At 33.6% G+C, this 23,900-nt stretch overlaps 2 protein-coding genes across 4 annotated transcripts in view; one reads left to right on the top strand and one right to left on the bottom strand.

Moving 5' to 3' along the window:
- LOC118739307 (ecdysone 20-monooxygenase-like) overlaps positions 1-21,137 on the top strand; it is a 41,178-nt gene extending 20,041 nt beyond the window's left edge. The window contains exons 2-8 of one of the 2 annotated variants that reach the window (XM_036470555.1): positions 15,134-15,461; positions 15,534-15,732; positions 16,025-16,420; positions 16,499-16,673; positions 16,744-16,983; positions 17,048-17,260; positions 20,697-21,137. In XM_036470555.1, the coding sequence (XP_036326448.1) occupies positions 15,143-15,461; positions 15,534-15,732; positions 16,025-16,420; positions 16,499-16,673; positions 16,744-16,983; positions 17,048-17,260; positions 20,697-20,807 (1,653 nt within the window). In that variant the 5' untranslated portion in view covers positions 15,134-15,142 and the 3' untranslated portion in view covers positions 20,808-21,137. Of the gene's footprint in view, positions 1-15,133; positions 15,462-15,533; positions 15,746-16,024; positions 16,421-16,498; positions 16,674-16,743; positions 16,984-17,047; positions 17,261-20,696 lie in introns of those variants that run through there. The other variant, XM_036470556.1, reaches the window with a different exon arrangement.
- The window catches only part of LOC118739306 (glypican-6), a 569,268-nt gene that overhangs the window by 423,868 nt on the left and 121,500 nt on the right, over positions 1-23,900 (bottom strand). The window lies entirely within an intron of this gene.

Raw genomic sequence — 23,900 nt, 5'->3', positions numbered from 1 at the left:
CTGGCCCCAAAAGGGAAAATACGGAGGAACAGATAATTGCTCTATTTTTTATTAAAAAAAAGCGAAAATGCAGCGAAGATACATTTGTTCTACAACAATTATATATATATTTGTTTTAACGTTAAAATCTAAAGATTATGTAAAAAAATAAAAGTAAACAAAAATAAATAAATAAAAAAATTAAAATCACCTGCGCCCGAGGAGGACTCGAACCCGGCGGCAGTCTAATATTTGAACCACTCGGCCATTGCCACACTTGGAGCGCAGCGAGCAAAAGTCATATGTACATAAATGCTACCAGTTGACTGTCTGTGTTTGTTTTCACCACACTTCTTTGGTTTACTTTTTGCGACTCTCTTAGTGTTACTGAATACCCAAATCATCTCAAGTCACAAAAATAGTCTCAAATTTAGCGACTTGAGATGAGACTGAATTACTGAATACCAGGATAAAAATGACCCGTAATATGGCACAACGCCGAAACCAGTTTATCTCCAAACAAAATTTGACAAGGGATGACGGAAATTCGTTCCAAAATATGTATATGCCCTGTAGCAAACAACAACGGTCAAGCCGTTTTCGAGTTTTCCTTCGCCGAACAAAACACTATCAGGTCTATTCTCCGCTGGTAACATAAATTTTGTAACCGGTAATTAAAGTGTCTGCCAATTTTTAAACCTTTTTCGCATTCTGTGCTCTCTTGTAACCGGTAAATTTGGTTACCATCTCTCATAAGCTGGTAACGAAATATTGCCCCGTGAAATATGCAATACAGGAATTTCCACAAATCTTCATAGCTGAATTGCTGAATATTTTCACTGCATTACCAACGTACCTAGAATCGCGGTGACAAGAAGTGGTACCATTTTTTGGTAATAAAATTTTCCGATCACAAAATCTTCGGTAACGTGCAGAATAGACCTGTATATACAAAATTGTTAATACCAAATTTCCCACCCAAAACCGAAGCTCTGCCATATCGGGGAATTCCCCACGAGTCGGCTACCCTGCTACCGACCAACCGATCGACCGATTGAGCGACATTCTAATGCGCATGTGCCCGCAACGCTTAGCTGCTTCTAATGGACGCTACGCTGGTGGCTCATCTTCGTCCGAGTGGTTCGAGTTCTGCTGGTTTGTTTGTCGCTTCGCTGCCGCTTTGGTTAGCTTGTTTGGCGCATATTAATGCAGCAATTATGAACTGGATTTATTTAAGTTAGGCTTGCGCGTGCGCTGACTAGTGAATACATGTGCATATGTATGTATGTAATAGGAGTGTGTGTGTGTGTGACTGTATACTTATCTAATGGCTTTTAGCTTGCCGGCATGTCACTTCCGAAGCGAATTAAAATTAAATCATGGACATGAATAATGCACATCCAAACACACATAAATACTTGTGTATATACATATGTATGCACATAAGTACATATATGTGTATGTATGTATGTAAGTAGGAGTGTTATGGCAAAGAAAGTGAATTTTGCGGTAACCGGTTAAAGGGCTGGTTGGCTCAGATTTGCAGAGAACACCCTACATACAGCTACATATGTATCTCCTTGGAGTGCTTTTGATAAAATATATATCAAATATGTGCTAGTCGAGCGTCTTAAACAACAACTGCATACTTCTAACCAACCGGCTCAGTCAATTGATACACACTTCACTATTCTATTGCTGATTGACAATTTGGACGGAAGTTTGCGCATTAAGTCGGAGAAGGAAGTGCTCGTTCGATTATTTGGAATATATAAATGAGATCCGGTGAATTAAGCTAATCGCAGTCAGGAAAAGCGAGTTTGTATAAATTCGCATTAAGATTGAATTTGATTTGGATTTGAAGAATTTATGTTTAGGATTTTTAAATTCACGTGTGGCTGATCAGCTGATATTTAGAACGAATGTCAGTTAGGTTCGAGGCTTGGCAGAGCCATCGCTACCTCATTTGCAACAATTTTTAGAAAATCGATTAATCCTAAGAACTGTGACAACAAACATGTATATGTTAAAATGTTTGAAAAGAAAAAAACATCCTCAGACACGTTTTCCATCAATTTAATCGCTCAAGTGATCACACGTGAGCCCGTCCAATTGTCTAATTCTGATTCTCCTTTAGGCCATTCATATTAGTTCTAAATTTAGTACTGCCCAAAATTATTTATATTTGACTTGCCTGCTTTACGACGTTATTAGCACTTACAGTGGTGAAAAAATTAATAGGAACACGACATTTTAACAAATTTTGGCCAATTTTTCTTTGGTTTATTTAGTATTTCTTATTTTTTGTAAAGGTCTAACAAAACTCATTTAAATTCATATTTGAAACTTTGTGCAAAAATCAAAAAAAGTTCAGCATATTAGCATCTACAACTGTGCAACTTTTTTATAAGAATTTTTAGAATTCTAGTGAGTACGCATTAGAATAAAGTTCAATTTTGAAGTTTCTAAAAAATGGGTGTTTTTTTACACTTTGTGTGGAAGAAAAAACGTGAAAAAATTGCCAAAAATCAACGCTATTTTTTAGCAACAAATTCTACAAAATCTGTTTACAAAGTTTAAAATTTAGATGCAATATTTGCAAAGTGTGCAATATAAATTTATATGTTATTTGTTAGACAACGAACTATACCTTTATAAAAAAAAAATTAAGAAACATAAAATAAACAAAAGAAAAATATGCAGAATTTGTTAAAATGTCGTGTCCCTATTATATTATTTTTTCCAACACTGTATGTATGTACATATGTGCATCTACATATGTTAACACGTATGCCTGTCTGTCTGACAACTAATAAATATGATTCAAATAAAAATAAAACAACTTCAGCATGTGATCTTTTGCTACAAATAGCCTTTGGCTCATTGCAGGAATTTAGATACGGTACGGTATAAAAAGGATTTGCAGCCAATAGAGAAATTTAGTGCCCGTCGTGTTTATTTGTGTTGTCGTTCTGTTGGTTGATGGTTGGTTTCAAGTGGTGTTACTTAATCAGGCATAAGTGCTTGATGAACTACATAACTCAAAGTGATCTAGATAAAAAAATAAAAAAAAATATAAAATTTGTTTGCGAAAAGTGAAAGTATTAAGTATCGGAAATTTAAAATATTTTCCAACCGCAATTTGCAAGTCAATGAAAATTACCTATAGAAAAAAAATCATTAAGAGTTTTTCCAGCGGAGTTATAAAACTTATTATATTTTAAAACTTGCACCGAAATATTTCAGAAAAATAATAAGATTTTAGTGAGCTGGACTGAAGTCTTAAAATATAATAAATTTTATAATTCCGGTGGAAAACCCGTAACCTTTTTTTGGTAAGGCACCCTAATGTATACATATCGAACCCTAGCCGCCAAAAAGGCGTAAGCGTAATTTGTTTCAAAATTTTCTTTTTGCATTTAGATGCTTTTTAGCGGTTAGGGCTCATAGTTATGTACATATATACATATATTACGATGTGGAAGCCAGCACTAAAAAAAAATGTATAAAAAACAGTAGATCCCTAAGCTGGCCAGCGGGTTCTTCATAGCCAGAAATTTAGCGGCAGGATAAAAAAGGAGGCATCAAGAAACACCAAAGTTCATACTTTCGCATTGTGAAGAAATTATACGGCACAGGAAAAATTAAATCCACTCCAACCCAAAAACAGCAAATCGCGTACCAATACCTATTTCGAACCCGATTCTCCTCTGCTACTCACGCAATATATGTAGATGTTTATACATACATATGTACATACTTCATGCAAATTAGTGTGCAAATATAAAATCTGCGAGATCGCACAACGCGCCACGCGGTTTCAGATAAGAAGCTGACGATTGCCGTCATTAGCGGCCACAGCTTCCACAACAAGAGCGACCCACTGACATTGAAATTTTTTTTTAATGTGTATGTATGTATTTCGCGAATTATGTTTAACAGAAATAGACTTGAATGAAAGAAGTGCTGATAAGAGCGAATAAATAAAAAATAATAATGAGGAATATTTTACGAGAAAATATAATAATGCAACACAATAAAAAACGAAATTTTAAATTAAATGAAGTGAAATGAAACAAAATTAAAAGAAATGCAGTGATATGAAATGAAATGGAAAGAAATGAAATCAAACGAAATGAAGTAAAGCGCAAAAAATAAATGAAAGGAAATTAAATTAAATTAAATTAAATTAAATTAAGTAGAATTGAGATGAAACGAATGAATCAAAGAAATGAAATGAAATTAAACGAAATAAAGTGAAAGAATGGCAAAGATGTGAAATGAATGAAGTCAAGGAAATTAAATAAAATTTAGTGAAACGAAATGAAACAATAAATGAAAAAACTAAATAAATTAAATGAATTTAAATAACATAAAGTAAACTTAAAGCGAATGTAATAAAACGAAATGAAACTTAATGAAATGAAATGCGGCGAATAAAGTCAACGAAATAAATTAAAATTTAATGAAATGAAATAAAGTGAACGAAGTGAAATGAATGAAGTGAAAAAAATGAAACAAAATAAATTTAACTGAAATAAAGTAAAATAAACCAAACAAAGGGAAGAAATGAAATTAAATTAAATCGGATAAATTGAAACTAAATGAAGTGAAAGAAATGAAATGACATGAAATGAGAATAAATTAAATAAAATGAAATTTAATTAAGTGAAATGAAATGAAATCGAATGACGTAAAATAAAGTCAGATGAAAGGAAACTAAACGAAACGAAATGAAGCTAAATGAAATACGTTAAAAAGTACTGAAACTTTGTTTAAATTTCTTACTTAAGTTATTTATTTTTGAAGTGAAACTTCTTTAAATTGGCAAATTCAACGGAAATGATGCACACGGAAATGGTTGCGACGGAAATGGTAGCAACAAGGGTTGCCAGGTCTGAAGGTCAATATAAAACCGGACCCGTTTCGTTTTGGAAAACCCGCGTTTATGGTCAGATTTGGTTCATGTTCAGAATACATACATATATACTCCCTATGCATGGTACAATAATTACAGGTATTGTCTTCCAAGAGAGCGCATATTCCGATCTGTCTCATTTGAAAAATACCATTGTTGTCCACACTAAAAGCTTTACTGTAAGGGTAAAGGGATATTTCTACTCTATTTTTTTAAACAAATCTTCATGCAAAAGCCGAAAAATAAGCATTTGCTTAATAAACAAAACAAAACAAAAACAAAAATTTTTAAATTATAAAAATTGAATTGAGCGAACACCAAAAGCAAAGCAGTGATATGGCATCACATGACATGACATCATATGATATCACATCACATGATATGACATCATATGACATGATAACACATAAAATCACATCACATCCGTACATCCGTTTGCCTGACATCACATCACATAACATCATCGCACCTCACTTCATCTATGTAGGTGAAAAACACATACAGTGGTCGAAAAAATTATAGCCGAACCTCATTTTGACAAGCTTTAACGTATTTTTTTTCGTTATTTAACTTCATTAATTTTTTTAGAAACATATAGTTCATTCTTTAACAAAACCCGTGGAAGTTAAAGATTCAAACTTTGTGCGATATTAAAACAAACAAGTAAGAAAGTCTAAGTTCGGGCAGAGCCGAATTTTAAATACCCGGCGCAAGTATTAAATATATGTTTTTCACCTTTCCGAAAGCAACCGCTACATGGTAAGCCGGGGTGTATCAATTTTGAGTAAATTAGCGTCCTTAAACTTCGAAATATTGAAATATCAAGCATATCTGAAATCTACCGTTATATGAAAAGTGGCCGCAATTTTAGTCCGATTTCAATAATTTTCAACATTTTGCTTTTATATGGCAAGCACAATAACCACACCGAGTTTTGTACAAATTGGTAGAAGGGTTACCGAGATACATATATGTGATCATACGCCTACATATCGTCGTCTCAGAAAACGGATGTCGAATGTTACAAAACACGGTTTTGAGAAAATTGACTTTGAAGTTTAAGGTCGAATTAATACGAAACTGTACGGTAGATTTTTGTAACTTTTGAAGGAGACGTAGTTGGTGTTATTAGTTTTGATTTCCCATATTTTTACATTAAATATCTCTTAACGTTAATGAGAAAATTTACTTTTCATTCCGTATACATTTGTCGTAAGTAGCGTTTACTCACCACTTTGTTTTGTCCACAGAACATACGACAATAGTAAAGTATCTATTTCAACGACGATGGTATAATTTGATGAAAAAAACAGACATATTTATTAAATAATGATTACTTATTAGAAAAAACATAACAAAAACATAATCATGTATTTAATAAAAAAAATCTGTACATCTCTTATGCTGTAAATATGTTACGAACATACGTTTTCTTTATATAAAAACAAAAAACAATACTTAAATTCAGTCTTTTGTACATTTTTATCTCTTTCATTTCATTGGAGACTCAGTGCAAGCTAAAATTTAAAAATTTAAAATTTTAAAATTAGTTACTTAGTTTAATTTTCAATTTTAATTGTATCGTTATAGTAAAGGACCATCCAATTGTCGTAAGTTCAAAGTTTTGCGATACATACGACAAATGTTTTATGATTAAAAAAGGATTACATTTGTATGGGAATTTGTCGTATGTGCCACATACGACAAACGTTTGTATGGGAATTTGTCGTATGTGACGCATTTTCAGCACATACAACAAAAGGCATACCCAATCATTAATATTATGTAACATACGACAAAATGCGCACGAAATATCTCAAAAACTAATGGAGATATAAAAAAATGGATTGCAGAAATCGAAAGAGCATGTCCAACTTAGTAAATCTGCATCAAAATCCCAAAATCGTGATTTTGCACATTCGTCATCCGTTTTCTGAGGCGACGATATGTGCATCGCGATAACCGGTTTATCAATTTCTACCAAGCTCGGCACATTTATCAATCTTGGCGCAGAAAAGCAATATGTTGAACATTTTTGAAATCGGACTTAAATTACTGCCTTTTACCATATAACGGTAAATTTCAGAAATACGAAAACTCTGATGTTTCAATAACTAAAGACGCCAACTTACAAAAAACTCTTAACAAAACAAAAGATTATTGATTTTTGTACGTATTTATGACGTGCGCCGGGGATATAAATTTCGGTTTCGCCCAAACTCATACTTCATTATTTTTTTATGTATTTTGTTACTAATTTCAGTACCCAATTCATTTTTTAGTTTGACATTGAAAAGGGTTTACTGACTTCTTCCGCCAACTTCCTCATATCGCGACTCGCCATATTTGCCCCACTTCCCTCCACTTTTTTTCTATCGTTTTTTTTTTGCTATTATTTTACCCACTAACACACCCACTTGAACTTGAATTCGAACGGATCATTCAAAATCATAATACAATTTTCAAAGTCATTATTAAAGGTTAAAAACAAATGCGATAATTTTGCTCAATAAATTGCCGCGACTATCAATTATTTGCACAAACAAAACTTAAAAAAAAAAATCAAACTCCTACACCCACTCGCACACAGTCATATGTTTTTATTAATCATAGAAAAGCGCATACATTAACTGGAATCACAGTAGTCTCGTGCTTCTATCTGACAGTCGCATGCCATGCGTGCCGTGTTTGTAAGTAAGCATGAGCACTTTGGTACAATTGTACCAAATATGGGCCTTTTTACTCCGTTTGTGCCTTTAGGCCTTTTTTGTTTGTTTTGGGTCTTTTTGAAGCAACTATGGTTATCCGTTTGTTTGAAAAATGCAGCACTCGCTGCAGCTGTTCTGTTTGTTCTGTTAATTGTTATCGACAAACTGCAGTGGAATCCTGACAATGAATTTCTAGAAAATTTTCGAGTATGTAGTTTTCTAGCCCGTTTAAATTAAGTAAAACAATATGTAAAAAATTACCGTTGATTTTTTAGAAGTTTTTTATAGAGGATGTTGAGCGTTTACTTTCATATAAAACGGGCTACAAAACTGCATACTCAAAAATTTTCTAGAAATTCTAAATAGAAATTTTGAAATTTTGATAAAATTTTTTTTATTTTATTTTTTTTTTTATATGGATTATAATATAGAATGAACTATATTCTCAATGCGAAACCATGGTATGAAAAAAATTTGATTCTTCAAAGTTATGCCAAGGTCATCTCAAGGTCGAATTCAGAAGAATTCTATTGAATTTTCTCTACTTGACCTTCAAATAACCTCGAACCTGACGTGATGGAGACTAATAAATTTCGGATTCGTATTCAGGGCGTCGAATACTATAGGAGTATCCTGTATATTTGGTTCAATATGCAGCCACTTGTTTTTTGTAAACCTGTGTAATGAAAAAAAAAATCATGAAAATAATTGCAAATTTTATGTTAGAACAAGTTGTGAGCTATCATTTGACACTGCCTGTATATGCTCCAATACAAAAAAATATGTAGAGAATTTTTTATTTTTTACACGAATTGAAAATATTGCAATTTTTGTTAACGTTTAATATTTTAAAAAATATATATATATATACATATGTATTTTTGATGGACGGCATAAAATAGTACATTTTATTTTATTTTGGGCCTTTTCTGCTTGGATATTCTGGTACACAAAATTTTGATGAAGTGGCAAGCATGAGCTCATGAGCACCAGTTGTTGATCACGTACAAATTTCGATTGATCACACGGCGATCGCACTGATCGTTGTTTGCACACACTTTGAACATACATACATATGTATGAATGTATGCAAATAAAAAATGTTAACCGATACAATGTCTTTTTCGCCGCCTAATCAAATTGCGGCAGGTGATGCATGAAACTGGTAGAAACATGCATACAAACGTTCACACATATGTAAATATTTTTATGCACTCCTTTGTTTATCCAATTCATACTTTTTTGCGCTGTTGACACATTTCGTTATTAATTTATGTTTTTACGCATTGCTTACATTCGTGAAGCGCGCGCGATACACGAGTGTCGAATTTCTCCCTTTCTACTAATGCGTAGAAAAAAAATGTATTTCACCATTTTGGAATTGACCTATTTCCACTTGTTTTTGTTTACGTTTTTCTCTCTTCAGCATAATTTTAAGTATTTTAGGTCATTGATCCCGAAATTCGATAGCTTTTTGATTTCGCGAAAGTTCGAGACCTTGAAAAATTTAAAGTTGGAAGATTCTTTTAAAAATCTTTACCACTTCTTGCGCAATTCTAACCTGTCCATATATTCAGCAATTTAGCTATGCATTTTTCTAGTAATTCTTGTATTGGATATTTCTCGGAGCAATATTTTGTTAGCAGTTTATAATTACACAATTGCAAGTCAGTTCATGAACAGCCTTGAGCTCTCACAGACGTACATAATCCGTGGCGGGAGTACTTGTTTATCTCCTGCAGGTACATTACAGTAGTTTGTCGGTAATATACTTGAACATTTTAAATCAAACGAAACTGAGGAGGTCCCATAACTCTACCCCGCTATCTCTCCCTGCTTTGATAGCACGAACAGAGCACTGCTTTCGGCTCCCTCCGAATTGGAAAGCACGTCTCCGCGGCATAATAGACCAAACGAGCTTTTAGACAAGGCGATTCAAGCACGTGCGACTTTTTCAATCGGATGCTGGGAAGCGTCATAAGAGCAGCCAATCTGAATTGCAGCGTATTGAGTGAAAGAACTATACTTCTAGTGTATGCGGATGACGTTGACATCGTTGGCTGGAAACCCAGGGATGTCAGCACAGCATTTTGCAGCTTAGAAAAAGGAGCTAAAGCGGTTGGTTTAGCGGTGACGAGGACAAGAAAAAGTATCTCCTAACAACACATTAAAAAGTTCTGGCATTTTGGGACATAAGACATTTTCGGCAGTCTTCACTTTGAAGTAGTGAGGGACTTTGTCTACCAGCATAACCACCACCAAACATATCAGTCTGGAGATAAAGCGACGAATAACTCTAGCCAACAGGTGCTACTTTGGGCACTACGAACACAAATTATGGCGCAGAAACATGGATGTTGTCGAACAAAGTTAAGAAGGTTTTGGGGGCTTTCGAGAAAATTATTCTACGCAAGATCGATGGCTCTGTCCGCGTGGACCACGAGTACCGAAAAAGATGGAATGAATAACTGTATGAGTTGGTCAAATAACATCTTTGACATAATTTTTACAAAGAAATAAAACACGGTAATCTGACCAAACTATTTTTGTAATTTTTGAAAGCATACATACATTTTTCATAACGATTTAATATCCCGATTTATTCAAAAGCTATCAAGTAGCTAACAATTCGTAGATAGTTTGAAAAGAACAAGTAATTTTTAAGCAAAAAACAAAACCGACTTCAATTCTCATATAAAACTTTAAGAGTACCGTTAATTTCTTACAACGATCGTATCTAAACCAAATTAGTTTGGGACTACCTCTGAGATACCATTGTTTATTTATTTTTGATTAGAAATGTGAAAAAATTTATTACGTACTTCGAAATTAACCACTGTTTTAAAAAGTGTATAATACAATGGAGCTTACGTATATACATTAGACTGCATCACTGTCTACTAGAGGTATACGCCGCCGGGCCACGCCGCCGCCGCCGCCGTTTTTTGTTATTTCTCACGCGCCGCCGCCGAGTTACGAAAATATCGGCGCGGCGGCGGCGTTCGGCGCCTAGGGAATTTTGTACAAAATTTTCATGTTGTATGCACATTGAAATACATCGTTTGAAGGAACTAAATACTACTCGTATAAAAGCACTATTTTACGAAATGAAAATTACATTTTTAAAAGATGTTTTTTTTGTCATAATTTGGGCCACTGAACATTTAAAAAAAAAGCGTAACTCAGAAAAATATATAGGTAACATCTTTTTCGATCGACAGCGTTTATTACAGTTAAATTAGGGTCGAATAGGGTAGAAAAGTTTTTTTCCTAAGTAGTGGTCAAACCCCAGGAAGGTTTTGCTCCCGCGCATAGCAATATTTTCTACACAGAGTTGAAGTCCCCCTTTTTGGTAAAAATTACTATTATTTTGCATTACATTCTGTTCTCCTTAGAAAAATTTGGCACTTAATATATTATTGGAAATTTAACTATTTATAAGCCATTTTTCAAACAGTGGGTCAAAAAGGCCCGTTGTGGTGGGAGTTGATGGGTTAAACTTTTGGAAAAAAGTAGGCCAACCTTATTTTCAATATATAACCCGCAAAAATTCGTAAGAACTCCGTAATTTAACATAACGGTTGAAAGCTTATTGCAAAACTTTATTGATAGCGACATAAATTACCCCAATAGCTTAACCTTTAAATTTTTTTATTTCTTTAAATTGAAATAGTACATACGCATTTTAAGAGTACATAGAGATATATGTATATTAGGGTGCCCATCGAAAATCATTTTTTTGTACCTTAGTACTACATATTTTCAAATTGTGGAAATTATCGATGGTCAAAATTTAAAAAATTCATTGAAATTCAAGCAAAAATAGTCTCTCAAAAACTCATGAATCTAGAAAATCGTATTTTCTGACCTAAATCGACAGGCCGCGACCTCTAAATGGCCTTTAAAAAATCTATAAAAATAGGCAATAATATTTCTCATAAAAACCAATCAAATTAGGGGGTAGGGTCTTTAAATTTTCAAAAAAAATCATTTTCAATGGGAAACCTAATGTATATACTATATAGACTTTCTTCTGTTCGCCCATCCATCAGCAGCAGTCACTCAACATTTGAATTCAATGAATGAATTAAATAGAATTATAATCTGATGACATGATGAGATTAGAAGCCTCATGGCTCTTTGGACTCTACCTTATGGGCAGTAGCGCCGGCGTTTCCAGACGCGCCGGCGTCGCCGCCGCCGCCGATTCTTTTTGAAGTTGAACACGCCGCCGCCGCAAAGCCTGTCGGCGTAAACCTCTACTGCCTACACAAAAAAAAAATAAAAAATGGTACTGTTTTTCCACCTTAATTATAAAATCTATTTTAGTTTAAGACATTCACCGACATATTTCGGAAAAATATTAAGATTTACGTGAGCTTGACCGATTTGAAAATACATACTTTCAAAAATTGAGTTTTTTTTTTGCAAGAAATCACCTTAGATGACAAAACAGTTAAAGCTTAAAAAATTTTCATAAAAATATAAAAAAAAATTTAAAAAATTTTCAACGAAATCTTAATAATGAGATTTTTGGTGTTGTTTTTTAACTTTTTTCAAAGATTGGTTTAAGAAAGACTTGCATAACTTAACCTAAGCTATCCCTATTTAGACTTAGGAGGTATCATTGGAAAGGCATTTTCTCACCCTTTCTTCACTAATAAACTCATTTAAAGGATGAAAAAGAAAGGAGGATGAACGAACGTCATTAGAAAAAAAATGAGACATCAATGACTTTTTTTGCACAAAAATAAGAGTGAGAAAATACCTTTCCACTGAGTCTAAATCAGAATAGTTTTGGCCCAGTTATTCAAGCTTTTCGTAAACCAATCTTTGAGAAAATTAAAAAAAAAAATCAAAAATCTATAAAAAAAAAATCGATAAAAAATCAAAGTGGAAAGGCTCGTTTAATCGATCTTCGATTTAATCGATTTAAAAACTGTATATCTACCTCATATATGGATACAGCGACTCTAAATGATCAACAATTGATGGGGTTTGCACAAATATCCAAAAAAACTTCAGTAATTTTGTACTGGTTTTGAATACTAGTTTCCGAATCTGCAGTCAAGTCGGTTTATTTTTTCTTTCTAACCTTAATAATAATAAGCAAGCCAAAATGATTTTTCAAGGTAAGCAGAATCCTAATTAATCGTATTCGGATCTACGTACTTTTGACAAAATAATTTTTTTTTCGAGATGGATAACAAAATTTCTTTAAAGTTCAACGTCGGAAATTCTATATACATACATATGTATTAATGCGCTAACATAAATTTTGTCTCCAAACCAAGAATACGATTTTTATTTGTATTTTTCTGTAGAAGAGGAGAGTTTTTATGGTTTCAAAATTGGTTGAAAATTAGGGCCAAAATCGTCCCTTCAAAATTTCCATATTTTTGTATATTTTTTGTTGCAATTTTTCGATAAGACTCTTAACAAATTCAGTAAAAAAAAAATAGTTATCGAAAGTTATCAAGTTACATAAATTTATCGAATAATCGAAGTTTATAGTTATGGAAACTTATCGAATTATCCATGCTTTTTGAGGAATCGTAACGTATCGAACTATTCAAATTGGTCAATCCTTTCCGAATTGTAGAAATTCATACAGAGGATCGTTCCGTATGAAGAAGTCCACGTAAGTGGGAAAAACTTTTGATTTCCATTCACCTGGGGGTGGCCAGAAGTAATTCTTGTACGTACGGTACACGTGGAATATCCGTACCCTTAATGGGGATGGTGCCTCTGCCCGGCTAGTTGATGTCCTCGGGAAGACAAAGGGTGACATCACCGCCATCCAAGAAATGCGATGAACGGGGGAAGGCAAGGTAAGCGTGAAGCCTTGCGACGTCTACTACAGTTGCCACGTAAAGGAGCGCAAATTCGGTGTTGGACTCGAGGTAGGAGCGACTCCGTCGCCGATTACTGGCGTTCACCCTGGTAAACGAACGTCTAGTCACAATCCGCATCAAAGCGAGATTCTTCAACATCTCGCTCATCTGCGCCCATGCCCCGACGGAAGAGAAGGACGAGGCGTCCAAGTATCTCTCCTATGAGCGCTTGGAGCGTACATATGAGTGCTGCCCCTAACACGATATCAAAATCGTGCTCGGCGATTTTAATGCCAAGGTGGGCAAGGAAGGGATCTTTGGCGCCACTGTCGGAAAACTCAGCCTCCACGAAAACGTCCGATAACGGACTTAAGCTGATCGACTTCGCCGGGCCCGAAATATGATAATGTGTAGTACTAGGTTCCGGCATAAACAGATCCATCGAGCTACATGGCTGTCTCCAGATCGAAAAACGAGAAACCAAATCGATCATGTTGTGATAGACGGAAGGCACACCTCCAGTGTTTTAGACGTCCGCACACCCCGAAGGCCAAACATCGACTCGGACCACTATCTTGTTGCAGCCAAGATACGCACCCGCCTCTGTGCAGCAAAAAATGTGCGCCCAACAATGCAAGAAAAGCTTCATCAAAAGCAATCCCAACAGACAACCAATTATTTGCCACTTGACTCTCGTACCTGCTCTCTGAGAGCACTCTTCAACCAACCGACATACGCGAGCTGTGGAACCACATTTCCTTCTCATTAAGTTCCGCCGCCGAAAAAGTAGTCGGATTTCAGCGAGCCCAAAAGAACAAGTGGTACGAAGAGGAATGGCAAAGGCTTCGAATATGCGATACACTTTTTTCGAAATTAAATTACTCCGCCCTAATGTATGTATATGTAGATCGTTTATATTAAAAATTTGATTCAAGAAAATGGTTGGTAGTTATACATACATCGGCCACATTTAATAGTGACAATTATTTTTATACATACCAACAACAAGAATAACTGAAATGAAAATTTTGCTACCAATACCGGTTAGGCATACATAAAGGTAGGCAATCAAATTATCGGACTGCCTTACAAACATACCGTGCGGAGGCCAGCCAGACTTACTTACTGTAGGCTAATCTCAGAAACGTCAATGGAAGGTGGGCACTACTTAGCCGGTGAGACGCCAGTCAATGAGGGGTAAGGTGGGTGTTTAATTGCAGAGCTTAAAATGAGGTTCGATATTTTTAAATGGCTCTATTTGTGCACAAATATATATGTATATATAAACTTTTCTAAAAAAAAAACAAATATTAGCACCGTGAGCAACCTGAAATTTTAGGCAAATTTGCATAACTCAACGTCTCGTGACGCCAACTGCAATCACGCAGAAAAAATCAGATCTTGAAATTGTTTGGGGCTAAAAAAGCAGTTAAAAATATCTGTCAGTGATTTAGCACAAATATACACATATCGATCTGCAAGTATGTATATATATATATATATATCTATGTATGTATGTCGAATTTGTTATGTGGGCCACAGTGGGTTTTTAAGTAGATCAGTTGCACAACCACTTACCTACTGACTGACTGACTTAAAATCACACGAAACTTTGCAAATACTTTAAGTCACACACAGTTGAGGTACGTACACATCTAATGTAAATATTTGTTTTTGTTATTTTATATTCGCAGCGCACTCCCATGGTTATGGCCGTGATTCTATTGATCGCAATCGCTATACTTTTGGCTTTCTATTGCAACTTCGATTTGGGCAAAGCAGCCACCGCCTATTTGAAGCCGCTGCTAACACGCTGCCGCGCCGGACGAAATGGTAAGCTAGTCGCCGCCATCAGTTCGACGATAGCATCAGACGATTATTATCATGCAAAGGAAATTCCGCGACCACGCGGAGTCTGGGATATACCAGGGCCGTTGCCAATACCCTTCCTTGGCACGAAATGGGTATTTTGGGTATTCTTTCGCAAGTATAAAATGTCGCTGATGCATGAAATGTATACGGGTGAGTAGGAAGTTAGAGAAATAACGAAATTTTTGTTCAATATTGTGATGTGATTTTGCTACTCCTCCACAGATTGGCACCGCAAATATGGGCAAATCGCTTTGGAAGTGACGACCTCTGGCGTACCCATAGTGCATTTGTTCGAACGCACTGACCTGGAAAAGGTGCTGAAATATCCAAGCCGTTACCCCTTCCGGCCGCCCACTGAAATTGTCGTTATGTATCGATTATCGCGACCTGATCGATATTCCAGTTTGGGCATTGTGAATGAGTAAGTATTATAGGTATGTATTGTATGTATGTAAGTAAATGTGTTTGTGAATAAATAGAAAAGAACTAAATAGTACCCGCTTTTCAAAACTTTTTCTTAAGTCAGTCTCGCAAATTTTACTACAATTCGCTCTTATCACCGAAACTGGGATGTTATAAACCAAAAAAAATTATAACTTTTCGCTTTGAGTCAAAATAGTATTTTCCATTTTGCACTCCACCACTAAAAATGTGCCCATTAGGTCATAACATATAAACTACATACCTTCTGTACAATCATCGCCTTTTTTCAGGCAGGGCCCCACTTGGCAGAAGTTACGCTCTTCGCTCACCTCTTACATAACATCGCCCCGCGTACTCTACAACTTCTTGCCCGTGCTGAATGTCGTCTGCGATGACTTCATTGAACTGTTGCGGCATCAACGCAATCCACAAACGCTTGAAGTATATAACTTTGAAGACATTGCCAATCTAATGGGCCTGGAAGCGGTTTGTACGCTCATGCTCGGCCGACGCATGGGCTTCCTGGACAAAAGTGGCCAGCAGCCGGGGCGTATCAGCCAGCTGGCGTGTGCGGTGAAGCAGCTGTTCATATCACAACGCGACTCCTACTACGGCATGGGATTGTGGAAGTATCTGCCAACGAAAACATATCGAGATTTTGTGCGCGCCGAGGAGGTGATCTATGAGTAAGTGTTGAGTGAGTTGGTGGCGGGAAATACTCGCAACTGAGCAAGTGACAGTTAAAGAGTTGCAACTGATTACAGTGTTATTTCCGAGATGGTTGAAATGGCACTGCAAGAGGACTACCTCACCTCGGCGAGCGATGAGAGCGAGGCGGCTTTGCGTAGTATATTCTTGAATATACTGGAGCTGAAGGATCTAGATATACGTGATAAGAAATCGGCGATTGTCGACTTCATAGCGGCGGGCATTGAAACGGTCGGTGGACGCTTATAATGAACGGCGTGGAAATTATTTAAAAAAAAATTATTTTTTTGGTCTCCAACAGCTTGCCAATACGGTGCTCTTTGTACTCAGCTCAGTGACCAGCGATGAGCGGGTAATTACGCGCATACTGGACGATTTTCGTGAATATCGTAAAACGACTATAACGAAGGAGGCCATTGCCAAGGCGGACTACACCAAAGCATGCGTGCAGGAGTCTTATCGCATTAGGCCGACAGCGTTCTGCTTGGCGCGCATACTCGAGGAGAATATGGAGCTGTCGGGCTATCATCTCAAAGCGGGCGTAAGTTTTGTCAGACATTTGCCGTATTGTGTAAAATTTTTATTGATTTTTTGTTGCATTCCAGACGGTGGTGCTTTGCCAAAATATGATTGCCTGCAACAATGATGCCAATTTTCCAAATGCCAAAGAATATCGGCCTGAACGTTGGCTAGATGAGGAGGCTCACTTTACGGTTAATGTACCGAATGCGTGTATTGTAGTGCCCTTTGGTATCGGGAAGCGTACATGTCCGGGCAAACGGTTTGTCGAAATGGAAGTGATGCTGCTATTGGCTAAGGTAAAGCTACATATTACTGACCCTTTACTACACAAGAGTATTCAAATTTTATTTCTGAAGCAAACAAATTTTTTCTATCATAATTTTTTTTTGACGTAGAATACGTCGTACGTTTCGATATGGAGGCTATGCGCAAATGTTGTAGTTGTAATTTATAGAGCTTCACGAAAACGCTTATTGCACGAGAACTAGTGAAACGATTTCAAAGACAAAATTCCAGATCTGTCAATAGATACATTCCTGTAAGTAACCGATTCTGTGTCTGTCCTAGGGTCAACGGTAAATGTTGGCTTCTTTTGGGGTAAATTTTCAGCCTTTAAAGTGCTCTAGCAACTTATCGTTGGCAGATATAACTTTCATTTTCGGGATATATGTTGTTCATTGGAGCAGTAGAAATGTTAACGTGTACCCTTCAAATTTTATATAAATTCAACCAATATCGAGCATTTTAAGGCAAATTGTTGAAAAAATTAGCACATTTTTTTTATTACCAAAATTCTCGAAAACCGCTCGAATGAATTTGTTTTTGTAACATCAGATCAGTACCGTTCGTTCGATTTTACAAAATGAGGTATCAAATTAAAGGGCTTGGCCTGTGGATGTGCAATAACTTTTTTTTTTTAAAAGAGTTGCCACCTAACAAAAATTTGGAATTCAAATTATTTTTAAGTTAAATCAATTATTACACTATGAGTATCGATCGAAATGTTTTTGAAAAGGCTTTATTTCTTAATTGTATATAGGAGGGTTGCCACCTGTTTCAAAAAGCGAGGGGTTGGTTTAAAAATAATTTGAACAGGATTTCCATCCGTTTGAAAAGTCGAATTAAATTAAATTATATGAAATATTGAAATATTGGCGTCAAACAAAGGACTGATCCTTTTTTTACTTTTAATTTTAAAATTTTTTGCAAACTTCTTTTTTGAAAATTTTGTATAGAATAAGTTTCAAAAAAATCGTTTTCCTGAATTTTTTTTTTGTAATATTTCAAAATTTAAAATTCTTATTTTTCTTCTAAATTTTTTATTAACCAATTTTTTCTAAAATTTTCCTGCTGGCGACCTAAAGATTTACATCTGTACATATCAAGGATGAAAAAATACGAACGATTGAGGTTTTTTCGCGCTTTTTACTGTACTCGGAGCTTTAGTCCCAATCGTCAGACTTTTGTCCTATTTAACGAAAGTCTATAGAACAAATTATTAAAAAATTGTTAAAGCCCATTATTCTTAAAATGTTTTCATAACTTTGAGAAACAATATTTTATGCAATCTGGTAACTCGTTTTTTTATTTTTTTTTTTATAAATTTGATGTACAGTGACTCAAACAAATGACCACGTTTTGATTTTTTTTTAATATTCGTGATGTTTTTCGAGTTAAGTTTTTTTGTTATTTTTAAATTCTCAAAAATCAACCCGATTTTTTAGCCAGTTGAAATTTGCTCTTCATTAGACTAAAATTGTATGGGCTTTAAAACTAGAAACACAGAGAAATTTTCGTTTTCAAATTTGTATGGAAGGTTTTAGTTTTAAAACCGTTTTACCCAGCTTTTGTACCCACAATATTTATTTAAATTTAGAAAGCGAAAATTTTTAATTCAAGTTCCAAATCCATGTTTTTGTTTTTGATACGCACATTTTCGAATCGTTTTTAAAAACGATAGTTTAATAATTGAATATACGCATAAGTCAAAACCACTTATGAATTATTTATATACAGAACGATTGAATGACTTTATATATACTATACTATACACGCTGGTCAAAGCTGGTAATTTAAAAGAAGAAAGTTTTAAATTATTATTTAATAACCCATAAGAATTTGTTTTTGTAAGTTACTCTTACCAAAGCTTTTTTCGGTCAAAAGAGGTCCACCGTATCACTAATGTCCCTTATATGTATGTAGTTAAGTGATTAGAATGGCAGTATTATTTGTATATACTTCACCGCCTTTTCTTAGGATTGAAATAACTTATTTATCTGAACACAATTTTTTTGACAAATTATGCAAATGTTTTGCATTATAGCTAGGTCGCTTTTTAAATTCTAATGCAAAACATTTTAGTTTTATATACTTTTCATACTAAATTGACTGAAAATAAATTAAATTAATTTTTTATTTAAAAAATTTCTAGTTTTATTTTACTGGTTGAAAACTGTGTCGCACCACAACTCGTTGGGACAATATTCTAAAATGTTTCCTTTTAGTTTAAAAAATGCGCATTTTTGGCGTTATTTCGTTAATGTTGTTAGTAAAAAAAAGTAAATATATTATAACGATCGTTTTTGTTTTGCGAATGTTTCGTTTTAAAGTCGTAAATACAAATACTGTAATTGTTATTTTGTATGATGTGTAAAAATGTACTAAAAAATTTTATTTCACAATTTCGTTTAAAAATTTGCGTTTTACCCGTATCCTTTTCGCTGCATACCCAAAAATGTTCTAAAGATACAAATTAAAAAGTTGAAATTTTTATGAAAATTTGTTGAATTTTACTTAATTTTGTGCAAAGTTTGGAACTGTGATTTACATGTTTTTAATTAAAACTTGACAGTATTTTTTATAGAAAAATGACAATAAACATTACGACTATTTAAAAAAAAATCAACACGTGGTCATTTGTTAGATTCAATGTATGTACATACAAGTGTGCAGAACATAAAAATAAAACTTTGTAGAAAGCCTAGAGCGTTTGTTTATTTGTTTTTCATTTATAAGCTGAAACACAATTTTTTATATGACATTAATTCACAACTGCTTTTCTTTACGCACATTCAATCGAATTTTTGCCCAATTTTCTGACCATATATTTTTTTTCAATTTTTTTATATTTCAACATAGATTGATTAAAAGAAAAAAACTGATAAAAAAAATATTTCACACAAATAGGGTTGAAATTTTGAAATTCTTGCCCTATTTTGGTTGTAGGTTGTAAATAAGTATTGAATTACTAAAAGTTCCAAAATTGCCAAGTGGCCAAAAATTTGTTCAAAACAAGTTTTTTTTTAATAAAACGCGAAGTTTTTGTTTTTAAATCTAAAACAAAAAACATGTTTTTTTCCAGCCCTGAGTGTACCAATCTTTTAACTACAAAAAAAAGTTTCCCAATTTTTTTATTATGTTCCATTTGTTCAATATAAAAAGGAGCAAATCTGTACAAATGTACATATCGAGTGACACTGCCTTAAAAATTTATGCAATTTAAAAAAAAAAATATTCAACAAATTATCGTAAAAATTTCGTTTTTTTTTAAATTACATTCTGGGTATGCAGTTTTGTAGCCCATTGAATTCTAGTAGAATAAAATAACAGTTTCCCCTAAAAAAACATACATATTCTATACTCTTTTTACCTTTAAGTTTATTTTTATTTTTTGTTATTTTTGGACTAATAACAATTATATTTCATTAATTTTTATCTTATTCTCATTTGCAGCTGATACTCGCTTTCGACATCAAATTTAAAGAGCCACTGCAAACAGAATTTGAATTTTTGCTTGCGCCTAAAACGCCGCTAACCTTAATTATGCGAGATCGCGTCTATTGAGTGAGCGACCACACACACACACATACTGCCAACTACAAACACCGCGGTGTTTGATTTGAGTGAGTCACACTGGTTCTAAGCCGGCCCGACACAGTGCAGCTTTGTGAATTAATTGTAAATTATTTAAAAAAATATCTAAGAAAAATACTATTTTACTAATACACTTTAGCGAAGGTTGTAAATAATTGAAAAATATTACACACACCCACATACACACACACATATACTTTATTAGTTACAATTGTGAGCATTGTTGCGTAACGAAAGACTGTTTTAATTTTAAAAATATATATTTATTAATTTTTCATTAAGAAAATGTTGCAATATTTATCCCAAAAAAATAAAAAATAAACTTGAAGAAATCTTAAAATGTGTATACATACTTATAAAAGTTAATAGTTGTTAATTGTAAAAATATCAAACTTAAATAGCAAACAAAGCCAGATGAACTCTAAATGTTTAGAAAAATATTTTATAAAACTGCAAAGAAAAAAATATATGTATTGAAAATTGTTAATATTAGAAATAAAAAGTATGCGATAAAATATTAAATTTTTACAGATTTTTCTTAACCCTTTGGGGGGGCCAAAGGGGGCTGGCGTGGAAAAGAGTTAAGGTGCTCGCAGTAATTTTTAACGGCAGCTTCAAAAAAAAAATTATTAAAGAAACTAAAAAAAAACAAAATTTGTGAGTAAAATTAATATAATTTAAAAATTTTGATTCGTTCCATGTGTATGTGAAATCCCCATCTAGACAGCTAGGCTATTTAAAAAGTTATAGACGCACATATTTTGGTTTCCCCATAAGGCTAACATTAAAATTCAAATTTTTAAAACGTTTTTTCTCGAATTCTGCTTTTCAGGAAGTTATTGCTTATGACCACAGATATAGTTTTATAAAAATTATATGTATAAATTATATACATTAAATAAATAATAACAAATAAATAATGTATATACATTAAATGTATTTATAAAAAATTATATATGTATGTGTACGGGTTTGAATACATCACGTAATTGACTCATGCAACCGTGTGAATCTTAAAGAAATTGCAACCGTGCATAGTTACCAGTGTTTCCAGCTAGCTATAGAAATTTGCGTTTAGCTATTAACTACTTTTGAAGCTTTTTTTAAATCGAGTTAGCTATTTCTGCTAAAAATTTTTTCTTATAATCACCCCATTTTTACACAGAGTTTTATCAATTTGGTAGAAATCAATCAGTAAAAAAATGGTATCTGGCATGCCTTATCCCTAATCAATATAACAGATTACACCGTGCGATAAAAACAAAAAAATTCTCCAAAGACACAAAGCAATCATTATACTTACAAAGCTGTAGTAAAACTGCGTTTGTAGTTTTTCTCTCTCACGACAGGATTTTTAAAGGACCTTGTAATTTCAAAGATATGATTACTTGGAAAAATTAGTGCAATGTAGAATAACAATATGGGTACGAAATGAAAGAGAAAATTTGGAGGATATAAAATTTATTTATTTTTTTTTTTCGTTTACGAGGACGAACAGCTATTGAAAATGCCCTTTTAATTAATTTTATTTCTTTTTTTTAATTTTATAATGTTAATGGGACCAAATTCGAGGATGTAGTCGAGTGTATATTAGGTACATATCTTTTTTGGTTTTGTTCACAACGTTTTCTCTTAAATATTGTAATATCTTCACTGGTTCGTCGAAATATAAAGCAAATCAAGGATATTTTTATATTCCAGATTTGAGCTAAAATTGTAATAGTATTTACTAGTCGCAGTTATAAGGTATTTTACTACTCCAATTCAATGTATGTAAACCTTTAGGTTCATATTTGTTTGCGGTATAATAATCTGATTATGTAATTTATTTATCCATTTTTGAAGAAACATATTTTTAGCTATTTTGTTTGGCTATGAAAAAATGGTTTGGCTATTTTTAGCTATTTTTTCGAAGAAATCTGCTACAAGTCTCAAACTTTTCTGGCAACACTGATTGCGAGATTTTTCGTTTGACGCTCTCTTTTCTCGTTGCGCTTTCGCCACCAAGGCATCGATAAAGTGCATGTTTCAAATGGCTAAAAATTACAGTAGGTTTTTTAGAACTTTTCGTCCACAATTTATTTTTATATGGAAGAAAACCATAACATCTTCAATAAAACAAATTTGAAAAACCCAAAGGTAATTTTAAGCCATTTAAAACTTGCACTATATTGTACTAGAATCCAATGGGTCACAAAACTGCATAATCGAAATATTTCTAAGAAATCTAATTAAAAAGCTCAAAATTTTTGTTAAATATGTATATATATTTTTTTAATATTACACAGAGTTTAAAACTTTGATTTACACGGGTTATGTTAAATAACGAACTATATTTTTATAAAAAATAACTAAAATTTAATAACAAAACAAGTAATTATGTAGTTGAAACTTTTCAATATGTGGTGCCGTTCTTAAATTTTTACAGTGTACTCCATAACGTTTTACAACTATTTAGATTGCAAAAGAAAAATTTAATAGTGAATAATTAATAAAAAATAAATAAAAGATGATAAAAAAGAAGTCAAGATGGGTACAAAAGATCATGCTACATATTTTCAGAGGAGAGTGGAAATGTTAAAGCACAGTTAGTCTAGACTTAATTTCCGTAACTTAATTTAACTTAATATTTGGGCCAACCTGTTATATAAGAAACTGTGTTGGCGGTTAGTTAAAACTTAACTTACTGTAAGAAACTTAAGAACCTGTAGATTTTAGGTTCTTAAGTTACGGCCTTACGGAAATTGATAGCGGCGATAGCATAAAGCTTGTCTGACTCTCGTTTTTGTATATCTTAAAAAGAAATGAACGCAAAAATTTTTTTTTGCATGAATTTCTTTGATGTGGCATTTTAGGCGGCGAACTGTTTAACAGCTGATAAAGAAAATACAAAAACAAAATAGTTCCGCTCTTAGCTTAAGTTGACGTGTTGAGTAATCATTGATTCAAGTTAAATTAAGTTAAGTCTAGACTAACTGAGCTTTTATTAGACTAATTCAAAATCGAATTCGAATGTAAAACGAAGCGAAGTGCGGACGGCAACTGTACTACAGTAGAGCAAAA

The sequence above is a fragment of the Rhagoletis pomonella genome, unplaced genomic scaffold (assembly GCF_013731165.1).
Source record: "Rhagoletis pomonella isolate Grant_MI unplaced genomic scaffold, Rhpom_1.0 Rhpom_scaffold_00005, whole genome shotgun sequence".
NCBI classification, from domain to species: Eukaryota; Metazoa; Arthropoda; class Insecta; order Diptera; family Tephritidae; genus Rhagoletis; species Rhagoletis pomonella.
The sequence above is the reverse complement of the archived record's forward strand: the minus strand, read 5'-3'. Positions and strand labels throughout refer to the sequence as shown.